The sequence below is a fragment of the Lygodium microphyllum genome, chromosome 17 (assembly GCF_053477565.2).
Source record: "Lygodium microphyllum isolate KBCC chromosome 17, Lygodium_microphyllum_v1.1.10, whole genome shotgun sequence".
Classification (NCBI taxonomy): Eukaryota; Viridiplantae; Streptophyta; class Polypodiopsida; order Schizaeales; family Lygodiaceae; genus Lygodium; species Lygodium microphyllum.
This window is the reverse complement of record NC_141151.1, coordinates 64,531,368-64,558,163: the sequence shown is the minus strand read 5'-3', so window position 1 is coordinate 64,558,163 and position 26,796 is coordinate 64,531,368. Positions and strand designations below refer to the sequence as shown.

General features: G+C 44.4%; 1 protein-coding gene and 1 pseudogene across 1 annotated transcript in view; one reads left to right on the top strand and one right to left on the bottom strand.

Annotated features, from left to right (window-relative positions):
- LOC148021973 (uncharacterized) overlaps nucleotides 1-26,796 on the bottom strand; it is a 163,236-nt gene that overhangs the window by 41,583 nt on the left and 94,857 nt on the right. Inside the window, exons 6-7 of the mRNA XM_087697519.1 lie at nucleotides 24,735-25,024; nucleotides 21,830-21,954 (exon numbers count right to left, since the gene is read on the bottom strand). Coding sequence (XP_087553645.1) covers nucleotides 21,830-21,954; nucleotides 24,735-25,024 — 415 coding nt within the window. The remainder of the gene's footprint in view (nucleotides 1-21,829; nucleotides 21,955-24,734; nucleotides 25,025-26,796) is intronic.
- On the top strand, nucleotides 16,230-17,256 carry LOC148021974 (uncharacterized; annotated as a pseudogene).

The window sequence follows — 26,796 nt, the reverse complement described above, 5'->3', positions numbered from 1 at the left end:
GTGGATGTGTATGCTCCTTGGGACTATTGTCAACTTTGGGATGACTTGCACTGTCTTTCCATGGCTTGTCAAGGTTTTATTATGGGTGATTTTAATGCATGCATATCTGCGGATCAAGCAACTTCCACCTCACTTGGTCATGGATGGTCGTGAGCATAAGGCTTGGGATGCACTCGTAGATGTGTCTTTGAAACAAGACATGTGGCCTTGGATGCATCCTTTGCAATCTAGATATACTTATCGCTCTCTTCAACATCCAGATACTTGGGCCAGACTTAATAGGATACACATTTGTCAGAGCCATTCTTTTTCTCCTGCAGTGATTGATATGTGGGTGGAGCGACACCATGTCTTGTCAAATCACTATCCCTTGGTTTTGTAATTGACTCATAGGCCGGTTCATGCCTTTAAGGCTCTACTTGCTCGTTTGCCTGTGCATTTCAATCAATCTTTTTTGCTGCAATATTAGTTTTTGGAGTGTATCCAATGATTGAGAGAGAGAGAGATTTACGAAAAGAGAGAGAGAGAGAGAGAGAGAGAGAGAGAGAGAGAGCACGCATCTTGGTGGCATGTCCTCAACTCTATGCGACCTCTTAAAATGTAACAATCATTTCTCCTAATTCATTTGATTCTCTTGGGAAGATATTCTTCAGTTTACAGCTTGCATTCTCCTGATCTCTAAAAGGCGGCTAAATCCTTACAAATAGAAGTGTTGGCCACTTCCGGGCTGCTTGATTGGCCAAATAAAGAATTGCAGTGAGTTAAATTTATTCGGATGGCTAGATTGGGGCTATAAGTGGTACGTGATATTGTTATTCCTAGGCACTCCCATTTTTATTATTTCTGCCGCATACAACAATACTTTCAAGTGCTTAGAGGTTATAGTGAGATCTAGTTGACCTTTTAAGATCGGCTTCAGAGCTATAATCCATTGCTTGCATTTCAGCCTACTTCGCCTTGGCAGGATTGGATGATTGTGAAACTTGATGATTTTCATAAAAGTCAGCTAATCAGATCTACCATAAGATGGTAGAGGATAAGCAATGGGTCACTAAGAAACCTAATAAAGTCTGGTGTGCTTGGGATAGCAGAGAGAAGTGGCGGGATAGATTTCTTCAATTATGGAGGTCCAAGATTCCTTATCAAGGGAAAGTTTTTGTATGTAGGCTGCTCATCAAAGTCTTCCGAGTGGGGATGTCTTGCGTGCTCGCAATATCTCACAGGGCCATTGTATCTTTTGCATTACTTGTGATGAGACACTAATTCATCTCTTCATCTCCTGCCCTTTGGTGTGATAGATTTGGAGCTTTGTTTCCCATGTGTGGACCTCTGTCACTCAACAACAAATGCCCATTTGTTCTTGGGTCTTGGGGCAAGATGCCTTCCTTGTCTACTTTGCAATCGGATCATCCTTGCCTCTTCCATTTTCTCAAATGGATAGCTCTCTACACATTTGGTATTCTTGTCATGCCTTTATTTTTTATTTGGTCTCAAGTATCCATGGTCATGTGGCCAGTGTTCGAGGATTACTCTTATGGCAGATCTCTTCTATGATGTCAATAGACCTGATCCTCCTTGATGTGGCTACTCCTTGGTGGTAGCTGGATATAGTTCACTCCACTCCTATCGTATTGTGTGCATGATATTCATATGCTATCCTTTTCTCGCCAGCTATGAAAATCTTGTCAATCACAAGTTAAGCCAAAAGGCTGTGTTTTGATATTTGTAGCTGTGTTTTGGTAGCCTTTTGGCTTGGCTTGTGATTGATAGGATTCTCATGGCTGGCTAGAAGGCTTGATGTAAATATTTTTACTTAATTTAAACTCCACGAGAGAGAGAGAGAGAGAGAGAGAGAGAGAGAGAGAGATGTGTATTAACATCTACTAAAGACCAAATCGGCCTATGAGACATTTCCATGTACAAAGGAATATCCTCTTGATATCATGAAAGTCAAAAGTGAAAATGAAAATCCTATCTAAATGTGCAATAAGTGTAGACATCATCATCTGGGCAAGCCCACAATGGATACAAGTATGCCCATCTAGGGACACGAGGCTATATGCATGTCAGGTGAGCCCTTGTGCTTGCACGTGGACTTGGTAGCCTGCACCCATCATCATCCAACTTGAGCACTTGTGCGCATCTCCCTGCAACCTGCATGATTGCCCTAATCATCTTCTAGCCTGGGCACTTGTGCATGCTACCCTACACCAGCTGTTACTCTTCTGCAGCTTAGGTGCAGAAGCCCCTTGCCCTATTGTCACCCTACGCCAAGAGCTCCCCGGCCTGTGTGCATGTGTTGGGCCCTAACGCCCGTGAATTTGTCCTAGCCCCTATCGCCCTGACCTCGCCTTGCTCTACTTGGCATCGTCTTGCCCTTCAGCCTCCCATAATGTTCAGCACTTCTGTGTGCTCCTAGAACCAGTATCCTTCCGATTACGGGTATGGATATGCCTCTGGTGACAAGCTTGCGACAAGCCTGCACATGGACTATGTAGATGTGGCTGCTACTGCATTGGGCCAAACATGGATGTGTAGAAGAAGATGTGGTGGAAGAAGACACGTTGCCTTGTACTAATGAGATGGCTTCGCCTCTTGATGCTCACCCGTTTGTCAAATGTAGCAAACATCTTCATGCTGAATTTCCTACTGCTCTTGAGGCCCCTGACCAGGGTGATTCTTCAGCTCACTATTAATCAAGAGACTCTTGCCTGCATGGAGGAGGAGATTTTGGATACACAAGTGCATACTCAGGAGGTTCTTTGCTCATTTTCTGATTTTCATGACCAAGACGTTATTTTGTTCTTCATTGGATGGATTCCCGCACTTGCCATAATTCGTTAGTGGCTGATATCTATCCTTTAGACGGATTGCATGGGGGAGAACTTCGCTAGTTCATGTGGATTCTATAAGGTTGTGCTTCTTTCCACTTCGGCACAGGATCTCCTCAATAAGCAGCCCCTTTTGTTTGATAAACAGTTGGTGCATATTGTCTCTTGGCATTCAATGGCAGATTTCAAAGTTTTACTCAAGCAGGCATGCCCTATATGGGTGGAGGAGGAGAATTGCCCGGCTGTTTACTAGGCCCTTCTCAAGGATGATATGACTGCCAAAGGCATTGTGTTGGTATCTCTGAGCCTAAAGATAGCCAACAGAAACAAGCTTTGCAAGTTGTGTGATACTCCTAGAAAGAGACCAAATTGGTTGTGTTTCGATTGTACTGGCATAAGGCCTCTTTGGTTCTTGCTCAAGTGGGGTACTTCTGCCTAACAACGGATTACCCAGCCTATTTAGTCCAAAGGCAAGCAACTTACCTCTTCTTCAAATTTGGAGACAAGGGATGGACGCAACAAAGGAAAAGCAAAGGAGACTTCTATGTCCACAACACCTACAAATCCTTTTGTGATTTCATAGGACCCCCTCCATACTTATTCTTGTTGCCAAGATAAATCCTCTATTGCACCTACTTTTCACGTTCCACCTCTTGCCAAGGATCCACTATTCCCCAAGCACCCATTGACACAACAGCAATTGAGCTAGTCATCACCTTGTGATCGTGGCTCTCCAACACTATAGACCGCACATATCTTGGTTCTACCTCCCACCCTACAAATTTGACTTCTTCCTTGTGAGCAAGTATCAACGACCCACTCCCTTTGCAATGTTGGGAGATTTCTTTGAAGATGGAGTATTGGAGACATTGGCAAGAAAGGACTAGGCCCATGCCACAAAATCCTGTCAAAAAACTTCATCCTTTGAGATTGTCTAGTCCCAAGGTGCCTCTTGCATTCTCATCCTTTGGTACTTGTTGAATATGTTGTATCTAGTTCATACACGATAGATTAGAGCCACCTTGCACTTTGTCATCTTGTTATCTTGATTTTTTTTTTGGTAATTAATATTATTACCCGTTACAAAAAAAAGAAAAAAAAGAAAAGAAATAATATATTAACGTATGCAAAAGGTCACAATGACCTATGAGACCATAAGTTACAATCATCTATATGACGGTACAACTGTTTGAAAAGAAGAACAAATGAAAATGTAATGAGCAATACAAGAAAGCTAAAAGCTACAAATAAGGAGAACTCTAGCTGCCAAATAAAGAGCTCTAGCTGATACAATCTCATGGAGGTGTAGAGGTTTTGGCTCTCTGTCGAAAGGCTTGGATTTATCATGGGCGATTTCAATCAATGTGTTGACCCATCGCATTCGACTTCCAGACAGGAACTCGCGGATGGCCTGAAATGCCAAGACTAGAACGCCTTTGCTTCAACAAATTTGAAACATGATCTGTGGTCTTGGTTATCTCCCCTAGATCATGGCTCCACCTTCCACTTGGTGCAACACCTAGAAACTTGGAGCCGCCTAGATCAGCTCAACATTATGCATGATGATTCCTTTCTAATAGAGGTTTTGGAGATTAGGGTTTTGCAAGGTTACGTTCTCTTTGATCACTTTCCCATGGTATTTGAGATGCATATGCATTCTCTTGATCCTTCTCAAGCCCTTTTAAGCAAGCTACCATTGCATCTCAACTCCTCCTTTCTCCTATGAGATATTTGATGGTTATATGCAACAATTGCTAAATCAATTTTCACTGAACCTTCATCCCAAGGGGCAGCTTCCCTTGATCAGCTAATATGCAATGTACAAACAGTTGCTAGACAATATGGAATACATCAAGCTACCTTGTGCACGCAACGGTTGCAAGCTGCCAAGCAACTATTGGCTCTGACACACTCTGTTTTGATGATGCACCGCAAGATCTCATTTTACTTTCATCTCCATAAGATTGGCATAGCTTGTTAATACTTTTCAAAATAGATCATACCAATAAGCCAATAATTGTTAGTTGCACAAGTTTGATTACTGCTTGCATGCTTCCTTTGCTAGGAAAAATGTGGTCCCCCTAAGCAGCTCCAACCATGAAATGGTCATATATCCGTGAGCAATTGTGCAAATGTGCAGATCTATTTCATGGACTTGCTTGGATTGCAGTCCTCTGTGTTTTTTATGCAGTTGGTGCGGCCCGTTCTTTGTTTTGTGATCTAGTTAAAGATCAAGTCCCATCAGATATTGCCGATAAGATGAGGTCATGGATGTCTTCTTGCATTTGCCTAAAGACAAGAGCTCGGGGTGGGATGGTATCACCAATGACTTTTTTGAGACCTATGCCACTCACTTGACTGCACCTTTGACAACCTTATGCCAATAGATTTGGACAATTGGACACATGCTGCCCTCTTGGAAGGAGGGTCTGATTAAATAGATCCCTAAAGTGATATCCCCCTTAGCCTTGAAGCATTGGCAACCAATCTCATTGGACTATATGTATAACATCTTTACCAAAGTCTTGGTTAATAGATTGCATGTGCTAGGAATACCTCCCAGACATTATTCACCTTGCCCAGTATGGATTTATCAAAGGGAGGAATATTCTACACAACATCTTGAACATCCAGATAGGGATAGATTATGCTCGATACACAAAACAAGAAATGGTGATGGTTCAGTTGAACCTTGAAAAAGCCTTCGATCATTTGGAATGGTCCTTCTTGGGTCAGTTGATGCAAGGTGTGGGATTTGGTTCAAGAATGTTCAAACTTATCAATACTATTAGCACAGATTCCTCTTCAAGAGTTCTGCTCAATGGTGGTGTCATGACAATGTTGTCTTGTCTAGCAGCCAATGGTGAGGTGGGCGGACTCTCCCTCCCTTCATAGTAACAGTTGGTGGGGCAAGCCTTGGCAAACGACATCTTCATGTTTCTTAAGGCTGATCTAGATAATATTTCAAGAGCAATGGCCACATGGGACTTATTTTCCCTTGCCTCAGAACTACACATTAATGCATTTGATTTGGCCCTTTTATCAATTGCACTAAGAGTGATCTCTGGGCCTTGGGTTAGCAAGGCGACGTGGTGGTTAAAGCTCTCTTTTCAAGCACTTGAGCTATCCTTTGGGGGTGTAGGTTTTGCCTAAAGTGCTAATGGATTGGACTTCCTTTAGTATTATGGATAAGTTTGAGTATTGGAAATCACAAGATTGGCCTTTCCACATAAGATTAAAAATAGTATAGACAAATAGTGATGGTTTCATATTACCTTCCCTTGCTCCCTTGGCCGAAGTCTCATTTATGGCAAATTACTCAATCCGTCTCATTTTTGCTATGAAAAAAAGATTCTACATGGATGGGTATCTTCTAGATCTCTTGGCACCATGTTTGCACTCCCAAAAGAATGGTGGTGGGGCTGCTGTGGACTTGAAGACACATATGATTGCTCTCCGTTGGGTCATTGTTCGAGGCCTTATGCGAGAGTAGGCAACCTTGGTCTTTGATTGCTAGGTTTTTCCTTAAGACTTACAGTATTAAGCATGGGAACACCAATAAGTGGCATGTGGTTAATGTTGAACAATGTATCCATCTTGAGTCTTCTATATTGTTGAATCGTTTGGTCCACTCCTGGAGATGGGTGCTTGTTAAATCTTCTTGGCACCCACCTTTGGATCGGAGAGAGCAAATTCCCTGAGAGTGGAAGTGTTGGCGGTTTCGAAGCTTCTCACTTGGCAAAGGCCAATGTTGAATAGGATGGCGCACCTGGGACTCATTATAGTCGTTGATGCTCTTCTACCTGCCAATGGGGTTGTTATGTCTTTTAGATTAGTTCAACACTACTTTTGTGTTCCCTAAGGAGTCTATTGCAATTTGTAAGACACCATCTCCACTTCTTTATGGACCATGCAGCCTCTTTCCTCTTTGGACCAAGAGGCCCCTTGGTAGGATTGGATGATTAATGGTCAGTTGCCTTTGGGTCATGCTTCAGGGAATGCGATATATCATCTGCTTATTTGTGATAAGGATTGGCTTGTTCAGAAAGGCAATACCACGTGGGGTCTCCAGAAAGGCCAAGCGTGGTGGAAATGTGTGGTGATGACAGGTTGGCTTAACAAAACATCTTTCCGATGCAAGGTTTTCATTTGGCGAATGTTGACTAGTGCGCTTCGCCTTTGTGCTCTCCAAGCGACGGATTTCCAATGGTCGCTACTTCTTTTGTCACACGTTAGTAGAAAACCTCTGCATCAGTTCCTTCCTTGCTCAATGGCATGGAAGGTTTGGTCACTACTATCGTCCATTTGGTTCCAAGTGGTTGGGTTATTGATGCTTCCAAAGGACTGGATCTTTGGACATCCCAAGTTTGTGCACCCCATGCAGGCTTATATGAAAGTGCTCTTTTCCTTCTTACGTTTATGTGGTTGTTGGCATATATGGACTGTGAGGAATGCATTCATCTTTGATGCTTCATCGGGCATGCAAAGTCATATAGTCCGCTTGAAAGGACTTCTTCATTGCCACGTCGATTGGATGGAGTTAACAGATACTCTCCCTAGACAAGATTTGCTTGCTTGGCAGGCTGAAGTTTCTTCTGCCCCCCTCTCGTCACTCTGCTTCCTTTGTACCTTGACTGTGATGTTTCAGATTTTATGCATGATGGCCTAAACCCATCTTGTACCTTGTAACCATGTAATCTTGTACTTTTTTGTAATTAATACAGTTACCTTTTAGAGAGAGAGAGAGAGAAAGAGAGAGAGAGAGAGAGAGAGAGAGATGGAATCGCCTACTTAATCCACAACCCTGCACCCTGCCTGATGACAACTAAATAGGTCATTGCACTGCTTTGCAGCAGTGGAACCCTTCATCTAGTAGTGCGCCAGCCTCGACAGTCTTCAATGTATCTACAGCTTGCATGACCCTGCGCAGGTCATGAGCAGGTAATTCTCTGCCCAAGGTTTGTGCAAGCTGTGCCACTCTGTGCGCATTGTGTGAAGGCTGTACCACTCTATGCAGGTTATGTGGGGGCTGTACTGGCCACTTGTATGTCCCATGTAGGGGCCCTGTGCTGCTGCACAGAACCAGAAACGACAAGGGCATGAGAGAGAAACAGGTGGCAAGATACAGCAGGTTGTGTGCAGGCTGTACCACTCTCCAGAAGTTATCAACAGGCTGTACTGGCCACCTGCAGGTCCTGTGTAGGGCCCCTGCACTACTACTTAGAATTGGAAATGGCAATGGGACTGAGAAAGAAACAGGCAGCAAGTACAGTAGGAAGCAGCCGCCTACAGGCAATCCTTGTCCTTTGTCTTTGACTGTTTACACTTGCAGACTGGTAGCATTCTACAGGGACCTAATTTTGTGTTTTGTGTGGCCTGAGGTGACCACAGAGAGGGGTATATGGTGCTATCAATCTATGCTGCAACCGACATGCCAGAGTTGAACACTGGTTTTATTGATCAGGTGGTGGAGGCTTTGGGGCCTGATTCAGATGCAGAGGAAGGGGAAGAAATGATTCCATGTACTGAGATGGTGGTCCACTGTTCCGAGGTTCCGCCCGGTCCTGATGTGCAACCACCGGTCAAATGCAGTAAACATGCTTTTCATGCTTTAATGGAAGTTTTTGAAGACGTTCCGCAACCTGACCATATCAGGTGTCCTCTTATGCATAGGTCATGTCTGTCGTTGAGGAATCTCAAGACCTGGACTGGCAGCGCTTATTGGACTTTGCCAATACTTTGATGGGTGATTACGTTTAGCACAACCATGAAGAGTTCTCTGATCATTATTGGGATGATCTTTTGGATGCCACTGTTGATACAAAGATAATGTTGCATTTCTTTTTGGCATTATATGAATGAGGGGTCATCCTTTTCTTCATAGGCAAGATCCTAGTGCTTTAGTGGATCTACTAATGGTGCATTCAATGCTGTTGGGTGACTATGTGGAGGAATTTTTGGTAGGAACACAGGGCTTTTATGAAGTAATGTTCAAATCGACAACACTCCGTGATAACCTCCTGGAAAAGGTGCTTTTATTCTTTGATGGACGCCTTGTTCATGTTGTGCCATCAAGACTGATGGCTGGCTTTCAGCGCTTACTCCAACAAGAATGCTAGGTTTAGTGGAAGTGGAAGCATGCCATCACATGTGTATGCTGTGGGATAATACTCCAAAGAGGCCTAATTGGTTGAGGCTAAACTGTCATGGAATGCCATCTTTGCATTTTTGTTTGAAATGGCCACTTTTGCTAGTCATTGTTTCTTGTCGGAAGTTGGGGCATTTCATGGGCTGAGTCAGGAGTACCCAGGAAAACATGCAGCTCCAGAGGCTGGGATTGCCCTAGTTGTTGAGGAGGATCTCATGGTTGATAGCCTTCGGGATAACGAGGCTCCAGCATTGATAAATGTAGACAGGGGGAAAAAGCCTATGCAGTCTTTGGATCAACTGAAACAGGGTTGGATGAATGTTCGCTCTAAAAGAAGTAAAAAGATTATTAATGTGGGCATCTTAGCAGTTAAGTCTAGCCCTGCCCAAGATCTCTTGTGCACCTATGTGCAACGAAAAGATAAGTCGCCCATGATGCGCACATCTAATGATATGGTCTCTTCTGCCCCTTGGAATCCTTTTGTTGTGAAAACCCCTGTGGACTATTTTCATGACCCTCTGGCTACTCCTGCCTTTGACACAAGGTAAGTTAATCACTCCAAGGGATCATCATTATCCATGGTCCATCCCAAAGAGGGGAAATGATCCCTCTACCTCCAAATCAACAAGTCAAGGTATGAACTCATTTGCAATATTGGTTGATTTCTTTGATGAGGGAACTCTTGAGGTGTTAGCAGAAAAAGTCAAATTGAGGCATAACCAACCTCGGGCCTAATTTTGTTTTTGGTTATATATGAGAATTGCTACTTGGAATATGTGTGGAATCTCTTCACATAGCAAACAACATGACATGTGGCACAACTTGCGCAGTAATCAATGGGATGTCTTGTGTACCCTTGAACACAAGAGTCATGGAGAACCACAAAAGATTGTGGATTGTCATGGTTTTCAACTATTTTATGCTAGGGACTCTAACAACATTACTCTAGTCCACTCATGGTGGTTCACGAGAGATTTCAGCTGGTTCTTGTCAAGAATGATGTGCATGGCCATATTCTAGCGGTTGAAATTTTGCTTGATGGGAGGTGTGGCGGCTGGTCAGTCTCTATGTTCTGAATCTAGACATGCAAGTTCTCCAACAATATGCCTTATTGGATTATTACCCATTGAAGTTTCACATGCTTGAACAAACAGTTGCACGTTTTGCGCAATTCTTGGATAGACTTCCCTTGCGTTTCCATTCATCTTACTTGAAACACCTTGTTTTTAATGGTTACATGGGATAGTTGCTCAATCACTTTTTGTCAGATTTCCCATCTTAAGGCAGTTGTTCCTTTGAGCAATTGATTAGTAATGTGCAGAGAGTTGCTCGGCAATATGGCATTCACCATGCCTCCCTTTGTAGATGGTGTCAATAGGCAGCAGAAGAATTAGAGGCTTTGGTTTTTTCATTGCTTCTTGAGTCCCCAAATAATGCATTTCTACTTCCTTTGGCTATAAGACTAGTCCACCTTGTTTAGCAATTTCAATTGAGATCTTACTAGCAGGCTAAACTAAAATCTTTGAAAACTTACAAGATGCCTCCTATCAGACCGAGAAATTCTTTTGGGGTTTACACCCTTCCCCTGCCTAGGAAAATATGGTTAGACTCTTGCATCCGGAGGGTCACATGGTTATGGATCTATACACCATTATGCAAATGTGCCAAAGCTTTTTTTGGATCTTCTTGGTTCAGCTCAAACCCCCTCTATACTAATCTCAAAGTCCCATGCGGCTTTTTATTCGTTGGGCAAGGACCAAGTTTCACCAGACATCCGTGTTGCCTTGGAAAGTAACATCAGCGGCAAGGATGAAGTTATCGATGTATTACTACATTTACCCATGGATAAAAGTCCCAGTTGGGATGGCCTCGCTAATGAGTTTTTTGATACTCATGCCATTTGTTTGGTGAAACCCTCAACCACCATGTGCCAACAAGTTTGGAAAACAAGAGTTATGCCAACATCATGGATAGAGGGAGGTATTAAATTGATCTCCAAAGTGCCGTCTTTTGAGCTAAAATATGCATTACATGCTGATTAGCTTCTTGAACAGCCCCAAAAATGCTTATTTAACGTGAAAACACTAAAACAGGGAGCCATTCGAGAGAATTAAAACAAGGAGAGATCCTAAATTGTTAAGGACCCAAAACTTTCTATAAATAGGCATGATGCCCTCCATTCAGCCTTAATCTCGTTTTTGCACATTTTAAGTGCTGGAACTTTGCTATCCACACCTTGTTTGTAGAGGACATCTCAATTGAAGCTACCCCACGCTTTCTTCATCCATTTGGTGCTTGTTTCCAGCCTCTGCCTTGCAGCCTATGCCCTCTCTTGCTGCTTTACTGCTGCGTTCTACTGCTATATTCTAATGTGGCATTTTACTAGAGTGTTGTGTTTTATTGCGGCATTTTACTGCTCAACCGTGTAGCTCGAGATAGGACCTATCACATAAACTTGAATGAGCTTTAGAACTTAAAAATCATTATTGGGGATGACCTGAAGGTCAGATTGGTAAAGTATTGATGACTCCTTGCTAAATTCTCCACTATAGGGACTCCTAAGTCCCCCGGTGACCAAGTCACATTGTTCCTAAACAAGCTGCCAAGGGAGTATTTCAACTTTGTGCAGCGGATGATCTCACAACCCACTATGCCCACATTCTAAAAATTTCGGTAACAACTATTGCGTTACACTCAGCTATTTGATCAGTTTCATGGGGCATCTCTTGTAGAGGGGGCTCTTGTTGCTTCTTCCTTGAAGGGGCAACAAGGGAAAGGCAAGAAAACTCAAATTTCTACTCATTCTCAAAATCAATCTAGTGGGACCCAAGGGAACACCCAATCATCTCTCAAACCCGAGTGGCAAAATGTACTGAAGAAAAATTGGATTGTCAATATTGTCAAAAGGCTGGCCATTTTGATGATAAGTGTCAATTGAAGGCTAGAGGCTCATTGCTAAAACTCAAGTTCCAAGCCCTCACCCCTCAGTCGGGTAACTTCGAACATGGGAGGCAGGGTGGTGGCAACCACTCTTAGAGGTAGTGGGGACATCAAACTCCCATTGCCACCAGTTCGCCATCATAGTCAACAACGTTTTCAATGCCACAAATTGTACGCATTTCGGAGCCAAGGCAGCTCAGCCAGGAGACCCGCACGTGGATGCTGACGGTTTTACACGGGTCCAACGATGACAGAGAGGGAGACGGTAGGGGGGCCCTCAGCCAGCTCCTCAAACACAGCCATGCCAGCAACAAGCAAGAGGACGGGCAACGGGCCCCTGTCAGAGCACCCCGCAGTAGCCCGCCGCTCATCCCACCAAGCAGGATCACAGGCCTCCACCCCTACCAGCGACTAAGGCGTCACATCCCACCCCACCCGAGATCCCCTAGCCCCCATGTCCACCTGCTCCTCATGGATTGCCCCCCGACTTTATCCCACAGCCCCCCCCTTCCGAGGCCACTTGTCCCCCCCTTACACGTGCCTCATACTTTCGATCACCCCACCATCCCTCACTCTTCCTCTTCCCTACCATCTCCCCCGCCGATCAGCCCCCCTGATCCTCACCCAGTACATGTGCCCCCCCCCCCCAACCCTTTCCCCCCCTTTCCACAAGGGGTGAGGAGTCTCACACGCCCATATCTTCTCCTCACCAACAGCCCACAACCCCCCCCTCTCCCCGCACAGAGATTAGCTCATTTGGCCCAGCCACCCATCACACTTTCGCTCGACAAGTGTAGTTGCTCCCACTGGAGTTTTTCCGCAATGGTCTACAATCCTATTTGAGAGTTACAGAGCACAGAGAGTTTCCACTACTTCTCGAGGTAGGGATCTTCGTGGTCCGCAAGTCAAGGAGCGGCAAGGTCCATTTACTAGCACCACCGGATGGACCAAACTATGCTTTCTTCTTTCAGACCTCTCATTTAGGAGACTGCACGATAACACAGATAAAGAAGGAAGTGAGGGGCCAGGTTGCAGACCACATCTCCCAGTGGATGGGTGAACGAGAGCTAGCACTCTTTTCCCAAAAGTGGCCAGGGTGCATGATGGGACAGTAAATGGTGGGCTGAAGCCGGCGGGCTGAAGTCGAGATCCCACATCAAAGCATTATTTTTTGAGCCTCTACCCAATGGAGCTCACCGATGGATTGGATTGAGTGGTCCCTCGCACAGGCTGCCCGCTTCTACTAGTGCACAGAGTCACGCCTGTCAGCTTGGTTGATAGACGCCCCGGTGGTACTGCCTAGAGCATCTATGACCCCCATGGTCCACTCGAGAGCCACCATGGGGGAATGGAGTTCACCCTCCAAGCCTACGGCCAAGCGCATTCGCATGCCCCATAGCTCTTCTTCTTCATCAGCAGCTTCCACACCGAACAGATGCCTGTTCAGTGAGTCACAGGTTTCCCCATGAGTCTACACCTAGCATCCTGGAACGTGAACAGCCTCGACTATAGTGAGGCACGCGGTTCGAGGAAACTGATTGTTCGGCAAGAGCTGCAACCTGCCCTTACCGGATGGATCGACAGCTTACTTCTTCAAGAGCACAATCTCACCCCCTCCCAAGCCCATCGGGTGAGAAAGGTAATTCCAGGCAACTCACACACCTACTAGGAGTACTCCATCGGTGCCCACGGCAGGAGTGGAGGCATATGCATCTCTATTGGCGCAAGCCTTACTGCCTGTGTGCGAGACCACGGGAACATTATGGCAGGGAGGGTCCTATGGATCAGAGTGGATTTAGGGGACTCGTGCCTTGGAGTCCTCAATGTTTATGCTCCTACTAAGGTTAGGGCACGTAGCAAGTTCTAAATGGAGATTGCAACAGGACTTCCGAAGGTGAACTCTTGGATTGTTGGAGGAGACTTCAACAACTTGGAGGCCTTAGAGGACAAGCAGGGCAGAGGTAGAGATTACCAGGGTATGGTAGGGGAGAACTAAGAGGCATGGGAGGTCTTCCTCCTTGCAGTAGGAGCACGTGATGCTTGGCAAGTCCCACTTTTTCACAAGAGGGAGAGGTCGTTGGACTTCTCTTGGGAATACAAGCAGCTGGGCAGAGCTCTTTTGGAGCGACTGGACCGGTTCTATGTGAGAGAGTGGGGGTGCTCTCGAGGAGGCTAGGTAGGGCAATTGGCTAGCACCACTTTGTTTGATCACTGCCTGATTCTCCTCACACTTGATGCTCCCGCTTCAGCCCTTGACACACGATCCTGTCGGATCCTTGACTTGATCTACACGAGGGAGGAGGTGAGGAGGCAGATTGGGCAGCTCTGGACTAGGAAGTGGTCCAAGGTGGACCGGATTGCAGAGGAGGTTGCAGAGGTCTTAGCCGAGTCGAGCAGGATCTGCCAAGAGGTAGCCCTACAAGCCAGGCAACAGAGTTAGGAGGAGGAGAAAGCACTCGGGTGAGACCTAGCAGCCACTCAAAGACTACTCCAAGAGGCACCAAGGGATCCCACTCTCCACACGTAGGAGGTCCGCACACGAACAACCCGCCTCACCGGTCTTGAGGACAGACGCTCTAAGTTCTCCTTCCGTACCTCAGCAACCTTTTGGGCACAGAAGGGGGACATGATGTGTAGGGAGTGGGAGTTTTTTCAGGTGCATCAGCCTCGCACCTCAGGAGATTAGATTCGCAGTCTTCGTGAATAGTACAGGAGGATTCGCTCTAGGCCAGATGAGGGGATGGAGATTGCCACTGACTTCTATAGACAACTTTTTCAGCAGTTGGTAGTCTCAACTAGAGTATAGCATTGTAGACAGCAAGTCTGGAATTGCATTCCGTCCCTTGTCACAATGGAGATGGGACGTCCCTCCTAGACCCCTTCACAGAGAAGGATCTAGCTGAGGCCTTCCATGCACAGGATGGGCAGAAATGCCTAGGAGAGGATGGTCTTTCTAAGGCCTTCTTCACTACCTACTGGGAGGTGGTGAAGGACCCCCTACTACTGGCCTTTTAGGAGATTTTCAGCTCAGGACGGATGCCAAGGAGTTTATTGGCAGGTCTTGTCAGTCTCCTCCCCAAAAGAGGAGACAGGTTGGAGCTGTCCCAATGGAGACCGATCACCTTCTTGTCAGTGGCCTATAAGTCACTGGCAAGGATGATCGGTAGTCAACTCCGCCCCGTGCTTCCAGACATCATTCATGACACCCAAATAGCTTTTTTTCAGGATAGGAGCATCCTAGACAATGTCTTCACTTTCTTCGAGGCAACCGAGTGGGCTCAGCACAGTGGTCAGGGATTGGCAGTACTCCTGGATTTCAAAAAGGCCTATGACGGGGTTGATTGGGACTTCTTAGAGGGCACCATGGCGAGGTTGGGCTTCCCCTAGGCATGGATCTGTGGGGTTTTTGCACTTTACAGATCAGCCACTAGTAGGGTTCTCATTGGTGGCAGGAGGGGGGCAGAGTTTCAGCTAGAGAGATCTGTCCGGCAAGGCTGCCCTCTTGCCCCATATCTGTTCTTACTCTTTGCGGAGGCGATGTCCTACTTCCTCGGCTCGTGTGAGCGGGCTACATTGTCGTGACACTGCGCATCCACCACTGCAAACCTGAGGGCGGAGTTCTTCGCCACGAATTTGAACCTTTAGTCAGCGTCATTAGGAATTTGTTTTCCGTTGTGTGTGTCTTTTTTGTTTGCTGTTCAGTTTGAACTGTAATGGGATGTGTTTTAGAGAACAATACTATTGCTGATTGGTCTTGGATTCTGAGAATCACAAACAAAGTTTCGAGATAGATTATGCGATGATTATTATGAGGCCTACATGAATTAATAGTGGCAGTGTGTTGGAAGTTTGGCATGTTTCGTCTATGTTGACATCCGATATCATTGGGAGGACACAACTATGAGGAGAATATTATCTACAATAATATGAAAATTAGTAATTGTTCTCTCTGTCCAAATGTGGATTTTCTTCAAGTCGTATGGAATTGACACGCAAGATTCAAGCCTTTGGACGGCCTTACATCAAATGCAATATTCTCTATGGACGATGATGTTGAGGTTCCTTGAGATACCTTGACATTTGCTTTCAATGTATGGATTAGTGCTTCACATAAGTTTCAGCAGGCATACACATGGATACAATTAAGTTTTTGATGCTAAATCCTAGTGCAGTCGCAATGCTGTATTTAGCCTATTCTATGTAGGTATAAGGTCCATTGATTGATATCGATCGATGATGAGCTCAATCTAGATGAAGCAACAAGGTGAATGATAGAGCCAGAGTGAGAGCAAAAAATAGTACGCCCTTCAATGACTTGGGGCGTGCTTTTCACTCGAGAGCAGCGCCACAAATCTCATAAAAATGTGATAGAATATTTGAAGGGTGAAGGTCTTAATACCTTAGAGATAATGGACATTGAGCTACCGATCACTGTGCAAGTCATGGAAGAATGAGTAAAGTTTTTAAGAAAAATCGGTCTAGATAATACTACCATTAATCATTATCCTCTTATCTTTGGTTGTAGTGTTCGTAAGAATATGGTTCCTGTGCTGAAGTATTTGAACAAATTGGGATTGCCTCGCCATTGTGTGACAGCATTCTTACGCTAGTACCCCATGATTCTTCATGCGAGTATTGTTATCGACATCCTGCCAATTGTATATTTTTTGAAGGATCTGGACATTGCTATGGAATATGTTCCTAGAGTCCTTCTCAAGTATCCTGAAGTTTTGTCATTCAAACTAGAGGGAATAATGAGCACTTCAGTGAGTTTGGGTGTGAAAATGAGGCATGTAGGTCAGATGCTGACAGAACATCCTCAAATTTCAGGTATGAGGGGTAGGGATAGGATGATTGTTTTGTGAAGATCTTGGGTCACGGACCATCCCTTATCACTCTCCCGTTTGGGGCACGAATACTCAATAGGATGAAAACTAATTTGAAACCCTCACTTAATATTAAATCTATCAAAACTACAAAGCTTCCCCCCCCCCCAAAAAAAAAAAAGGTCCATAGCTGATTCCATCCGCCTTTGCAGGACTTGGTGGGCCACTGGCAGCCAAAGTGCACCCTTTGTCCGATACCCTAGCCTCTCTAGGGTGATCACTTGGGCTCCCTTGGTAAGATAATCATCGCCTTTGTAGTCTTAGTAGGCCACTGGGCAGCCGATGAGCACCCTTAGCCACAATGATCAAACCAAAGGTGCATTATCTCCTAAGCCTGGCATCGCCTCAAATGATTCTTATGAAGATTCTGGAAAGGCAACATTCAAAAACATGGCAGGATGATGCACGCATTGACAAAGATGGCAACAACAGAATTAGCCTTAAGCTTTAGCAAGAAAAAGCTATGAGCTTTTCGAATGCTGCATGCTGAAGAGGAAGGGAAGAGACGAGACCAGAATCGATGGAAAGAAAAAGCACGCAAGGCTAGCCTGCAAAACAGGCTATGGTAATTCCAGGGAGGAGAATCGAGACGTCACAGCTTGTGTCCATGTCGAGATCGCTAATTTGCCAGGAGCAGATTGATGGAGCTTAAAGCCACTAGGCGTGTGTCTGCAGTGTTTAGCTCTCAACGGCAGATTCGAGGTCGCTTGCAATCTAAAAAGTGATAGCGAATCATATTGGCAATGTTCAAAGGGTGACGACCTGTTGGTGCCATGGCTCAGCTAGTCATTATCACTATTACAGTTGACGCAGATTAAGACGCGAATTGGAGCAAGGCTGAATCCACATGATCATCCATTTGCGCAAAGAAAGGAAAACGGAGGCATGTGATGCTAAAAGGTGGTGGACCGAATTGTCACCTTCAGGAGCTCAAAACCACCTACGGGAAGGAAGAAAGCAACGCAAGAGCTTATCCAATTGGCCTTGAGGGAATCTCTTCATTATGGCTTGTTCCTCGGATCATTTGCTAGCATTTTCTCAACTGTGGACGAGCTTATAGTAGCTCTAGGAGGATTTAAAAGAACTGCAGGCTAACGAGCATTAGTGGCAGGTGCTATAGCAGGTCCTTCATTGTTATTAACAAGACCTGATGTTCGGCATACAAGCATGGCTATTTATATTCTTCTACGAGCTTTTGTTCTTGCAGCACGTTGTGGAGTAAAAAGCAAACATGTTGGTTGACTCTACGGCCTGCTTGCTTGAAAACATGGGGATGTTTTCTTAATGTGCTTGTCATCTTCCTAGATTCTATCCTCGTGGATTCTCTAACCAGAGAGCTTGCCACCATCTTATATTTCATTCTTGAACAAACAAGGAGAAAAAGATGCCTCCATAGTGAAAACACTCCAAGAGTTGGCCTTCAAATATCCACTGACAAAGTTGAATGCCGTGTGAGAAGTCTTCATTCTTGGTCAGATGATCATAAGTACAATAGCAGCCCAAAAGAAGGTGATGCATGATACTACTGCCTTCACTTTGCTCCCACACATCATCAACAACAATCAAAACATCTTCTTCCTTATCATGATGATCATCAACATGTACAACAAGTATACATCCATGTATTTGCCTTGAGTTGAGTACTCTTCATCATCCATGCTCCCATCTTGCATAGTGTCCCTGTGTGACAAGTGACTTTCACGAACTCCCATGCGTATTCCGTGTGACAACGTGGCCTTCGACTTCTGGTGAGGGAGGAGACTCAGCTACTGGAGTATGCAGATGATACAGCTCTTTATGTAGAAGATGATCAGTTGATGTTGGAGAGAGTTAGACTAGCTCTGGAGGTATTTTGCACTGCAACTGGAGTGAAAATCAACTGGTGAAAGTCGGTTGATTTTCTTACATCCGGACTCTAGCACGAAAACTCCTGCCCAAATTTTCTTCCAATTCTCAACTCTATTAGGCGGAAGTTGACCTGCTAGAGCGATGTCTGCCTTTCCTTAGCAGACCGAGCTCTGGTGGTCAACTAGGTCCTCCTAGCGACGGCTTGGTACATCGCCTCTTGTTGGTGCTTCTCCTTGTCTTGTGTGGTTCAACTTCGCCGCCTAGTGCGTAATTTTCTCTGGGTTGGCTCAGACAGTTCCAAGGATTCCCAGGCCAAGGTGGCGTGGCCGACCATTATCCCGCATTGATCTAAGGGAGGGCTTGGGATCATCGACCTAGAGTTCTAGAGCCGGCCCTTTTGGGCAAGCTAGTGTGTCGTGGTCTCACACCAAGTAGGCATACTTGGAAGGTCCTTCTGCAAGAGGGTCTCTAGGAGTGCAGACCGAGGCTTGGCGGTGGTTGGAGGCCATCCTTGAGACGGATCTTCACGGCTGCCCCGATCATACCACCCAGATCTTCCTTCCTCTACAGCTTACTTCAAGTGTGGCAAGGCCTTCGCAAGGCCCTAGTTCAAAGGCCCCCAGGATGCCAAGAGGAGATAGACTGCCAACCAATGGTCTGGAACCCCTAGGTCAAAGATCAAGATGGGATACAAATTGGTGAGGGCCCCCACATCCACTAGGCTGGCTGAGAGCCTGGCCCTGCTCATACTATCACGGCGTGGCGATGAGGGGTGTTTGGTTCTTGACAGAGCGCAGCAAGATGAGGAGATTGTTGTCCTTCCTTGGAGGAGGATTCGTGTGGTTGGGACTCCAAGGGAAGACCTGGCGACTGGACCCTTATGTGCCCTGGGAGCAGTTTCGGGAATGGCACCTTTGGATATGGAAGAGCAGGCCACTTGATGAGTTGGAGTGGGACCCTAGAGAGTGGCTATGGCCGGCCAACTGCGGTCGCCAAAAGCCACTGAGGTTCTTGGAGTACACAACTAGGATTGGTAGACATGTACTAATGCAAGAGAACATGGATTGGGCGCCTTCGCGTAGCACATACTTAGCGGAGCACAGCATCACGAATGCCTTCCGTCAAACTTTCTCGCGTCACCTGTGGGACAACTGGAGGCCCAGGAGGGTGTCGTATTTCCTTTGGCTTTTGGCACATGGGGGTCTGGCCGTTGGGAGTTGGTTGGCTCAGATGCAGCAGGATGGAGGTTGTAAGCGCTGCCCACAGCAGCACTTGGCAACTCCAAACCACTGCCTTTGGTCTTGCGAGGCGGCATAGATTGTGTGGAGAGAAGCCTGCCATATTCTCTGCGGTGTGGCACCCAGCCTTGGATGTATCTCGTGGGGGACTGACAAGCAATCAACCAGGGCCGTTACCTTTTGTATGAGGCCGAGATGCAGGACACGATTTTTCTCATTGAGGTTGGGTCTTGTGCACTGGTTGGCTTGGAGGCTTTACCAAGCCGCCAAGTATTGGAGCCCACAGCAGAGCGCTCACAAGTATGGGAGATCATAGGGAGTCTTACAGGATGGCACATTTGGAAGGCACGCTATCAGGTGGTTTTAAAAGGGGAGTGCCTTTCAGTATATGCGACTTTGGCACAGCTTTGGACCTTCATTATCCACTCCCTCCATGGCCGTTGGCACCAAGTGCAAGGCAAGTCTCGAGCTCATCAAGAGTTCCGTCTTCACTTTCTACTCACTTGGGGCAGCCATGACTTCTTCTTCACGATGCAGGCGCGCAACCCCAAATGGCGATACACCCCTCCTCCATGGCTTCTTGCCCCCATCCCCCCTAGACAGCCTTGAGAGGCTTGTATACATGATGGATTTGTGATTTGCATCAGCTCCGACTAGTCTGTTGAGCATGTGCACTTCATTGTAATCAACCTTTTGAGTAATATAATTAGCCACACTTTACTTGCCAAAAAAAAAAGCATGAGCTTGAACATGACAAGAAAGACAAAACCACAAGATCATCACAAATGGACCTATGCTAAGCATACAGACAACAATGTACAAGAGCAATACCAAATGGGAAGTTCCATAGGCTCTACAACTCTCCTAAGAAGTTTTCAAGAACCATGTGTGACAACATAATGAGTGTGTGAGAAAGTCCTCATATATATAGCCCCAAGACACATGAGCAGGCTACCCTTAAATCACATGGATGGGCGCCCAAAACATATCCTAAGAAATACCCCAATGCAAGGAATAAATAAAGCCCATGATATGCTCAATAATTACAATGCTAACACGTATATGATAGGGATTGGGACTCCAAGGAGATTACCTGTGCTTACACACAGTACCAGCTACAGATAAAAGAAAGATGGCTAATGTGGTCTATCATCAACATTACAATACTTTTTGTTCAACTCCCCCTAGCGTTGAAAAGTGATACTGCTGCCTCAATTCAACAAGAGAAATTTGAACCATAATGGCAAGCTGCACAACCTTAGAACTGTATAAAACTCTCAAGCACTAAGCATATGAAGCTTTGAGAATAGCAGATGACAAACATGTGCTAAGACTCGTGTAATGAGACTGGAGGATATGATGCATATATTTGGGTGCATAAGGAGATGAACTTCGAGCCATACAAAATTGAATGGGATGTTTGATTCTAACAGCATACTTGTACTTGATAATAACATGCATCTAATAAAACATCTTAACATGAATACACACACAGGAGATGAGAATTGAACCTGGAGAAGGATCAAACCAGACACAATCTTAGAAATCAAAAAATCATAGCAAGAAGCAATTTTCCCACTTGTCCTATTGTCTGTACAGGATAGATATATGATGACTCAGACTTGGATGTACAAGTAGTTCTTAGAAAAATAAAATCGCCGATCATAGCAAATACATTTGCTAAGTTCGAGGCAAAGCTAAATCTTTTGTGAGATAATACATATGCCTATTTTAAGTCATAAAAAATGTGCATATGCTTGGAGTTTGACCTTTTAAAAAAGGTTTTAAAAAAGGGTTTGGCCTGTGATCTTTATCCCAGAGATTCCATCTATCCATTGATATGACTTGCCTATACAGCTTAATGTTTGTCAAGGGATGGGAGATGGTTTAAATGAAAAGTATGCTTTCAAAAAATGAGCTTGAATGGTTCTTCTATACCTGGAGGTCCCTCAAATAGAATAGCTCGAGGGCGGTTTGACTCAAACTTCTGCCTGGTTCCCCTTGCAATATTATCATATACTTCTGGACATCGTAGGGCAAGAAGCACTGAATCCTCTATCTCTCTGCATGCACCACTTGTGTCTTAACTGCAAGCATAATGCTAGAAAATATTCTCTTAAATACAAATAAGTTAAGGCTCGTAACAATGTACTTAAACACACGTGTCTCAAACCATATAAATTGTGAAGGCATGTAAGGCAAACACTTACAAAAAAGAAGGAAGTTTCTCCAATATCACAATACACAACTATTCACATACCTATTCAAGAAATCTCACACTCATACATCAAAATGCTTTCAATTTTTCCTTCTTCCTTTGCTTTACTTCAACTTCATCCATCTAGAGGCTTTTAGAAAGCAAATGCAACTAAGAAGAGGGGAATACTGGAACTAACACATGTGCAAGACGGTGAGAGGAGTTAACCCGGTCTTGAGCAAGAAAAGTCGTACATGACAATAAATGGTCATCCACAATGCAGGCAGAAGTCAGCAACAATTTGCATACATTTGTAATGTAGGCCAAAAACTCTTCAATGTTCTCTTCAAGAGGCTTCCTTATGGAGAAAAACTTCAACCCCATTCCGAACACTCCTGTTAGCTCCATACAATGTCAATGTATAGGCAGAGATGTTTCTTTGTCATGCTGTGGAGGTTTACACCATAGCACATTGTGACCTTCCAATGGAGCTGAGATGTAGACTCCATCTTGGATCTCTTTAATGCAAAGGCTCATCCCTTCTAGGTGTGGCTTTTAGACATTCTATGGGGCAATTTTCATCATGAATGGATAAAGATAATACCACCTTGCTGATGACTTGCTAGGCCTTCAAGGCCCGGCCAAGAATGATCCATGTCTACATCATCAGCTCCAGCACCCCCTGAGATGTGGCTGTAAATTGGGAAGAAAAGGTTTAGCTCTCATAACATATATCAAATTAAGGAGATCCTTTGGAGGGCCTCAACCGAGGGACTAGTTGAGGTGGGAGGAGCCTGGCACTGGGGGTTAAAGGGCATACTTAACAGCTGACAGAAGAAGTCATGTCCCAAATTGGTCCAAACATAACTTGTTTTCACAACAACAACCCGATTTATGATGCTTCATAAGCTTTTGCAGGAGAGGAAACACGCATCCAAATAAATAGGACAGCAGTGGTGCAACCTTATTAAGTTGTCATATGCACTTACTGCAGTAGGATTGCAGTAGCAATCGTACTTCTAACTAACTGCTCACGAAGCTCACACTGGGATCAATATGTTGTATAAGATTTCTGAGCTTGTGGTCAGGTCCCTAATTGATGGGAAGAACTTTCTGGCAGCTTGCTATAGATCAATATGTTGTATGTGATTCTGAGCCTCCAGTCAGGTCCCTAATTGATGGTTAGAAATTTCTGGCAGCTTCCTATAACAAAACAGCTGAATTTCTGCTTCTTCCCTTGTCAAATGCTAGTCGGCTTGCTATACCATATAGTGCTCAGAGTCCTACCAAAAGTTCATGGTCACAGGATGCCTATAGCACACAGGGGTCAGCTGATTAGCCAAGGCTCGGAGGCCAGTCTTAGCTGTCGGAACAGCCGCTAAAGCTTCAAGGTTCTTCAATGGGTTTGACCCACCAAATTCTTCATTTGGTTGGCTAATGAAGGTTGTCGACTTTTGTTTCTGAACCTTTTGCATGTATAACTGTATTTCCAAAGCATAAGCATTATAATCCATTGCAAGAGCACTATTACCAGACATGCATTTATACTTGAAGATTATGCACGCCTTTCATGCTAGTGAAATGCATGCTAAAACTGCCTCTTATAGTTCATCCGAGAGAGTATCATTGTGCATCCAAATCATAAGTGAGCCCTCATCTATATCAGCTGCACTACGGAAACTGACTGTCCAGAAAAGCTGCAATCACCTTTTGGTCCAATGGCAAACTCATAGCAGGCTTGGTAGCTACCTTCCGACCAATGACAAGTGCAGGTGGAGTTGTTTCTTATCATGTCAACATTTTTTGTCAATCATATGAAGGCTTGACGACTCAGAACCCTTATGCAGGGAATGCCATCATCATCACACCAAGCTAGTCTTTCACTGAAGAGAAAATACTTCTGGGCTCATCGGACATTTTTTCCTTTGTCTCATCTCACAACCACTACATTGTACTGCCTCTGAAATTTTTGCACCAACTTCACACGTTGCCACCTCCGTTTGCTACCTCTATCGTATCAGGTCACACTTAGCATAAGTTATGGTTGGAGCGATGACATGTTTAGCTAGGTTCTGAGATGGTATAGTTGCAAAATTTATTGGGTGATTTGGATGTGCATGAAGATGGTCTAGTTGTCATTCACTATGACAACATGAGTAGCATACAGTTAGTTAGGAACCTACTACTCCATGCTATGATAAAACACATTGAGGTGCATTACCACTTTTTGAGATGGAAGGTACTTGTACGTGAGATTAACTTGGTATATGTCAACACACAAGATCGGATTATTGACATTTTCACAAAGGCATTGGGTGCAAAGAAGCTTTGAAATTTCAAAGCTTAGGAAAATTATGGTGTTACCTCATCAGTACCATACTTGTTCTTGCCTACATAAAGGGCAATCACTCATTGCAGAAGCATATCACAACTTCAGATTTAGGTCTCCATTATACTTTATTCCAGATTGTAATCATTTCTATCACTGTAATTGAATGCTCACCTTGCTTCCAGTGTACTTGCTCACACACATACATAAATTGCTAGAATGCACTAAATGTAAATGTGTAAACAATCAATTAAAAAGTGATGAATCTTTTTTCTTGCATAACTCATTATTTACAAGGCAGAAAGAGAAGTGCAGACTTTCTGGTAAACCTTTTTTGCTCATGATAGCCAGCAATATTGTCCCATGAAATTGCCTCCCTATCAATGGTTCCTGTAAGACTGTCCTTCCCATAAACCTTTACCCCGATGGCCTCCAAAGCACTTACAGCCTTATCATCCCCACCATTCTTCTTTCTTTCATGCGCTCTTTTGTAGCGATCCCTTGGTGTCCCCCCCCTTGTTTTTTCAGTGACAGCAAGGTGCAATATGCTTACAACCAAATCGAGCTCCTCTTCAGAATAAAAACCTTTTTTTGAGAACTCAATTTCCTGGCATGCAAAATACTCATTTAGATTTATTTGCATCAGCAGAAAAGATTATCATCTAAATAAAACTCAGTCACTGAAGCTTCTCCTGCAGTGACCACAGTGACATAGTTACAGTACATCCTAGTTGTACTGAGCAGAGTTGTACAAACAGTTGCACTGCATAACACTCATGAAGAAAAGCCAGCAATGTACGAAAAGTTACCAAGCTCTACTTGTTATAGTGGAACACATATTATAAGAACTGTATTATCTAGCATTCTTAATGTATGTCTAATATTGACACCTGGTTAACCAGTTGCAAAGGGTGAGATAACCTAGTATAAAATTACAGGCACTCCCCTATTCTGGTTTATGTGGTAAATGCAGTTCTCTGTTTTGATCGATGTGATGAATAAAACAGAGGTGGTAGAGATTGTGATTGACATGCATGTGATACACATACATGCCCATGGGATAACAATGAACTGAAGAGACACACATGTAGATGCCGTCTATTTGTTTGTAATGACCCAATAGTCTGACTAAGTGCCTAGGTCCAGAAAAGTTCTATGGTTGGACAAAACTTTAAGGAACTTTGTTATAAAAGATTATTTTACATAACCTGCTTTTAGCAAATATGGTGCTTAATCTCCCTCCATTGAACGCACCTACTCATAATGTATGTGAGAGATGTATACTTGGCAAACTGTATCATGCCTCGTTTCCAAAAGTGGATCTATGCATGCTAAAAGGAAATTGCAGCTTGTGCATATTGATGTTTGTGGACCCATGCACATTAACTTCATGAGGGATATTTGTATTTTGTGACCTTCATTGATGACATAACCCATCATTGTTGGGTTCTCTATCCCTAAACCCTAAATCTTCTTGGCCTTGGCTACAAAAGATAGTGGTTGAAAGCTGATTACTCTTTGTGCTAATCTAGGGGGGAATACATGTCATGTCAATCTAACACTTTTTTAGCTGAAGGGGACGTTACACATCAATGTACTATGCCTCTCACACCTCAAGAAAATGGTGCAATTGAAAGAAAGAATTGGACTCTCATGAAAATGTCACATTGTATGGTTCCATAAGATAAGCTGTCCCCAAAATTTTGGCTTAATGCTATTATGTGTGCAGTATATGTGTTGATTCAGAGCCCCACTAAAGCATTGAGTGATTGTATGCCTTATGAGGCTTGGCATGGCCGTAAACGAGTGGTGAACCATATATATGCCTTTGGTAGTTTAGCATATGCCTTAGTACAATAGCCAAAGAGATAGAAGTTTCAGGATATTGCCATCAAATGCATTTCACTAGTTATAGTGCAAAAAGTAAAGGGTATTGAAACATCCCCTAGGATCCAGCCTACATATGAGGCATGACATAAGCCACATTCACAAATACAAGGAACTCAACATCAAACTCGCTTCCTAGCCATATAGCCAAATAGGCTCACCACCAAGCCTAGGAGCTAGCAACACTCCAAGTCACAATCACATCCCAAGCATTGGTGTCCCATATCACCAACCCACACCATCTTGGCGTACAGATGCGTTGGCGTACGGATGTGCTGGCCAACAGGCCACGAGTTCAAGAGTGGTGATCACACAATAATGTGCACAATAGGGCCTTGAGTCCTTTAAATAGGACTCTGCTACCCTAACCTCAAAGCATAGTTGCATTCGTACAACGTACAGATTGGTTCATTCCATATGGTTCATACTGTATCGTACAGTACATATCTGTATCAATTCGTACCAAAAAATAGACTACTTTTTGCCCAAGAA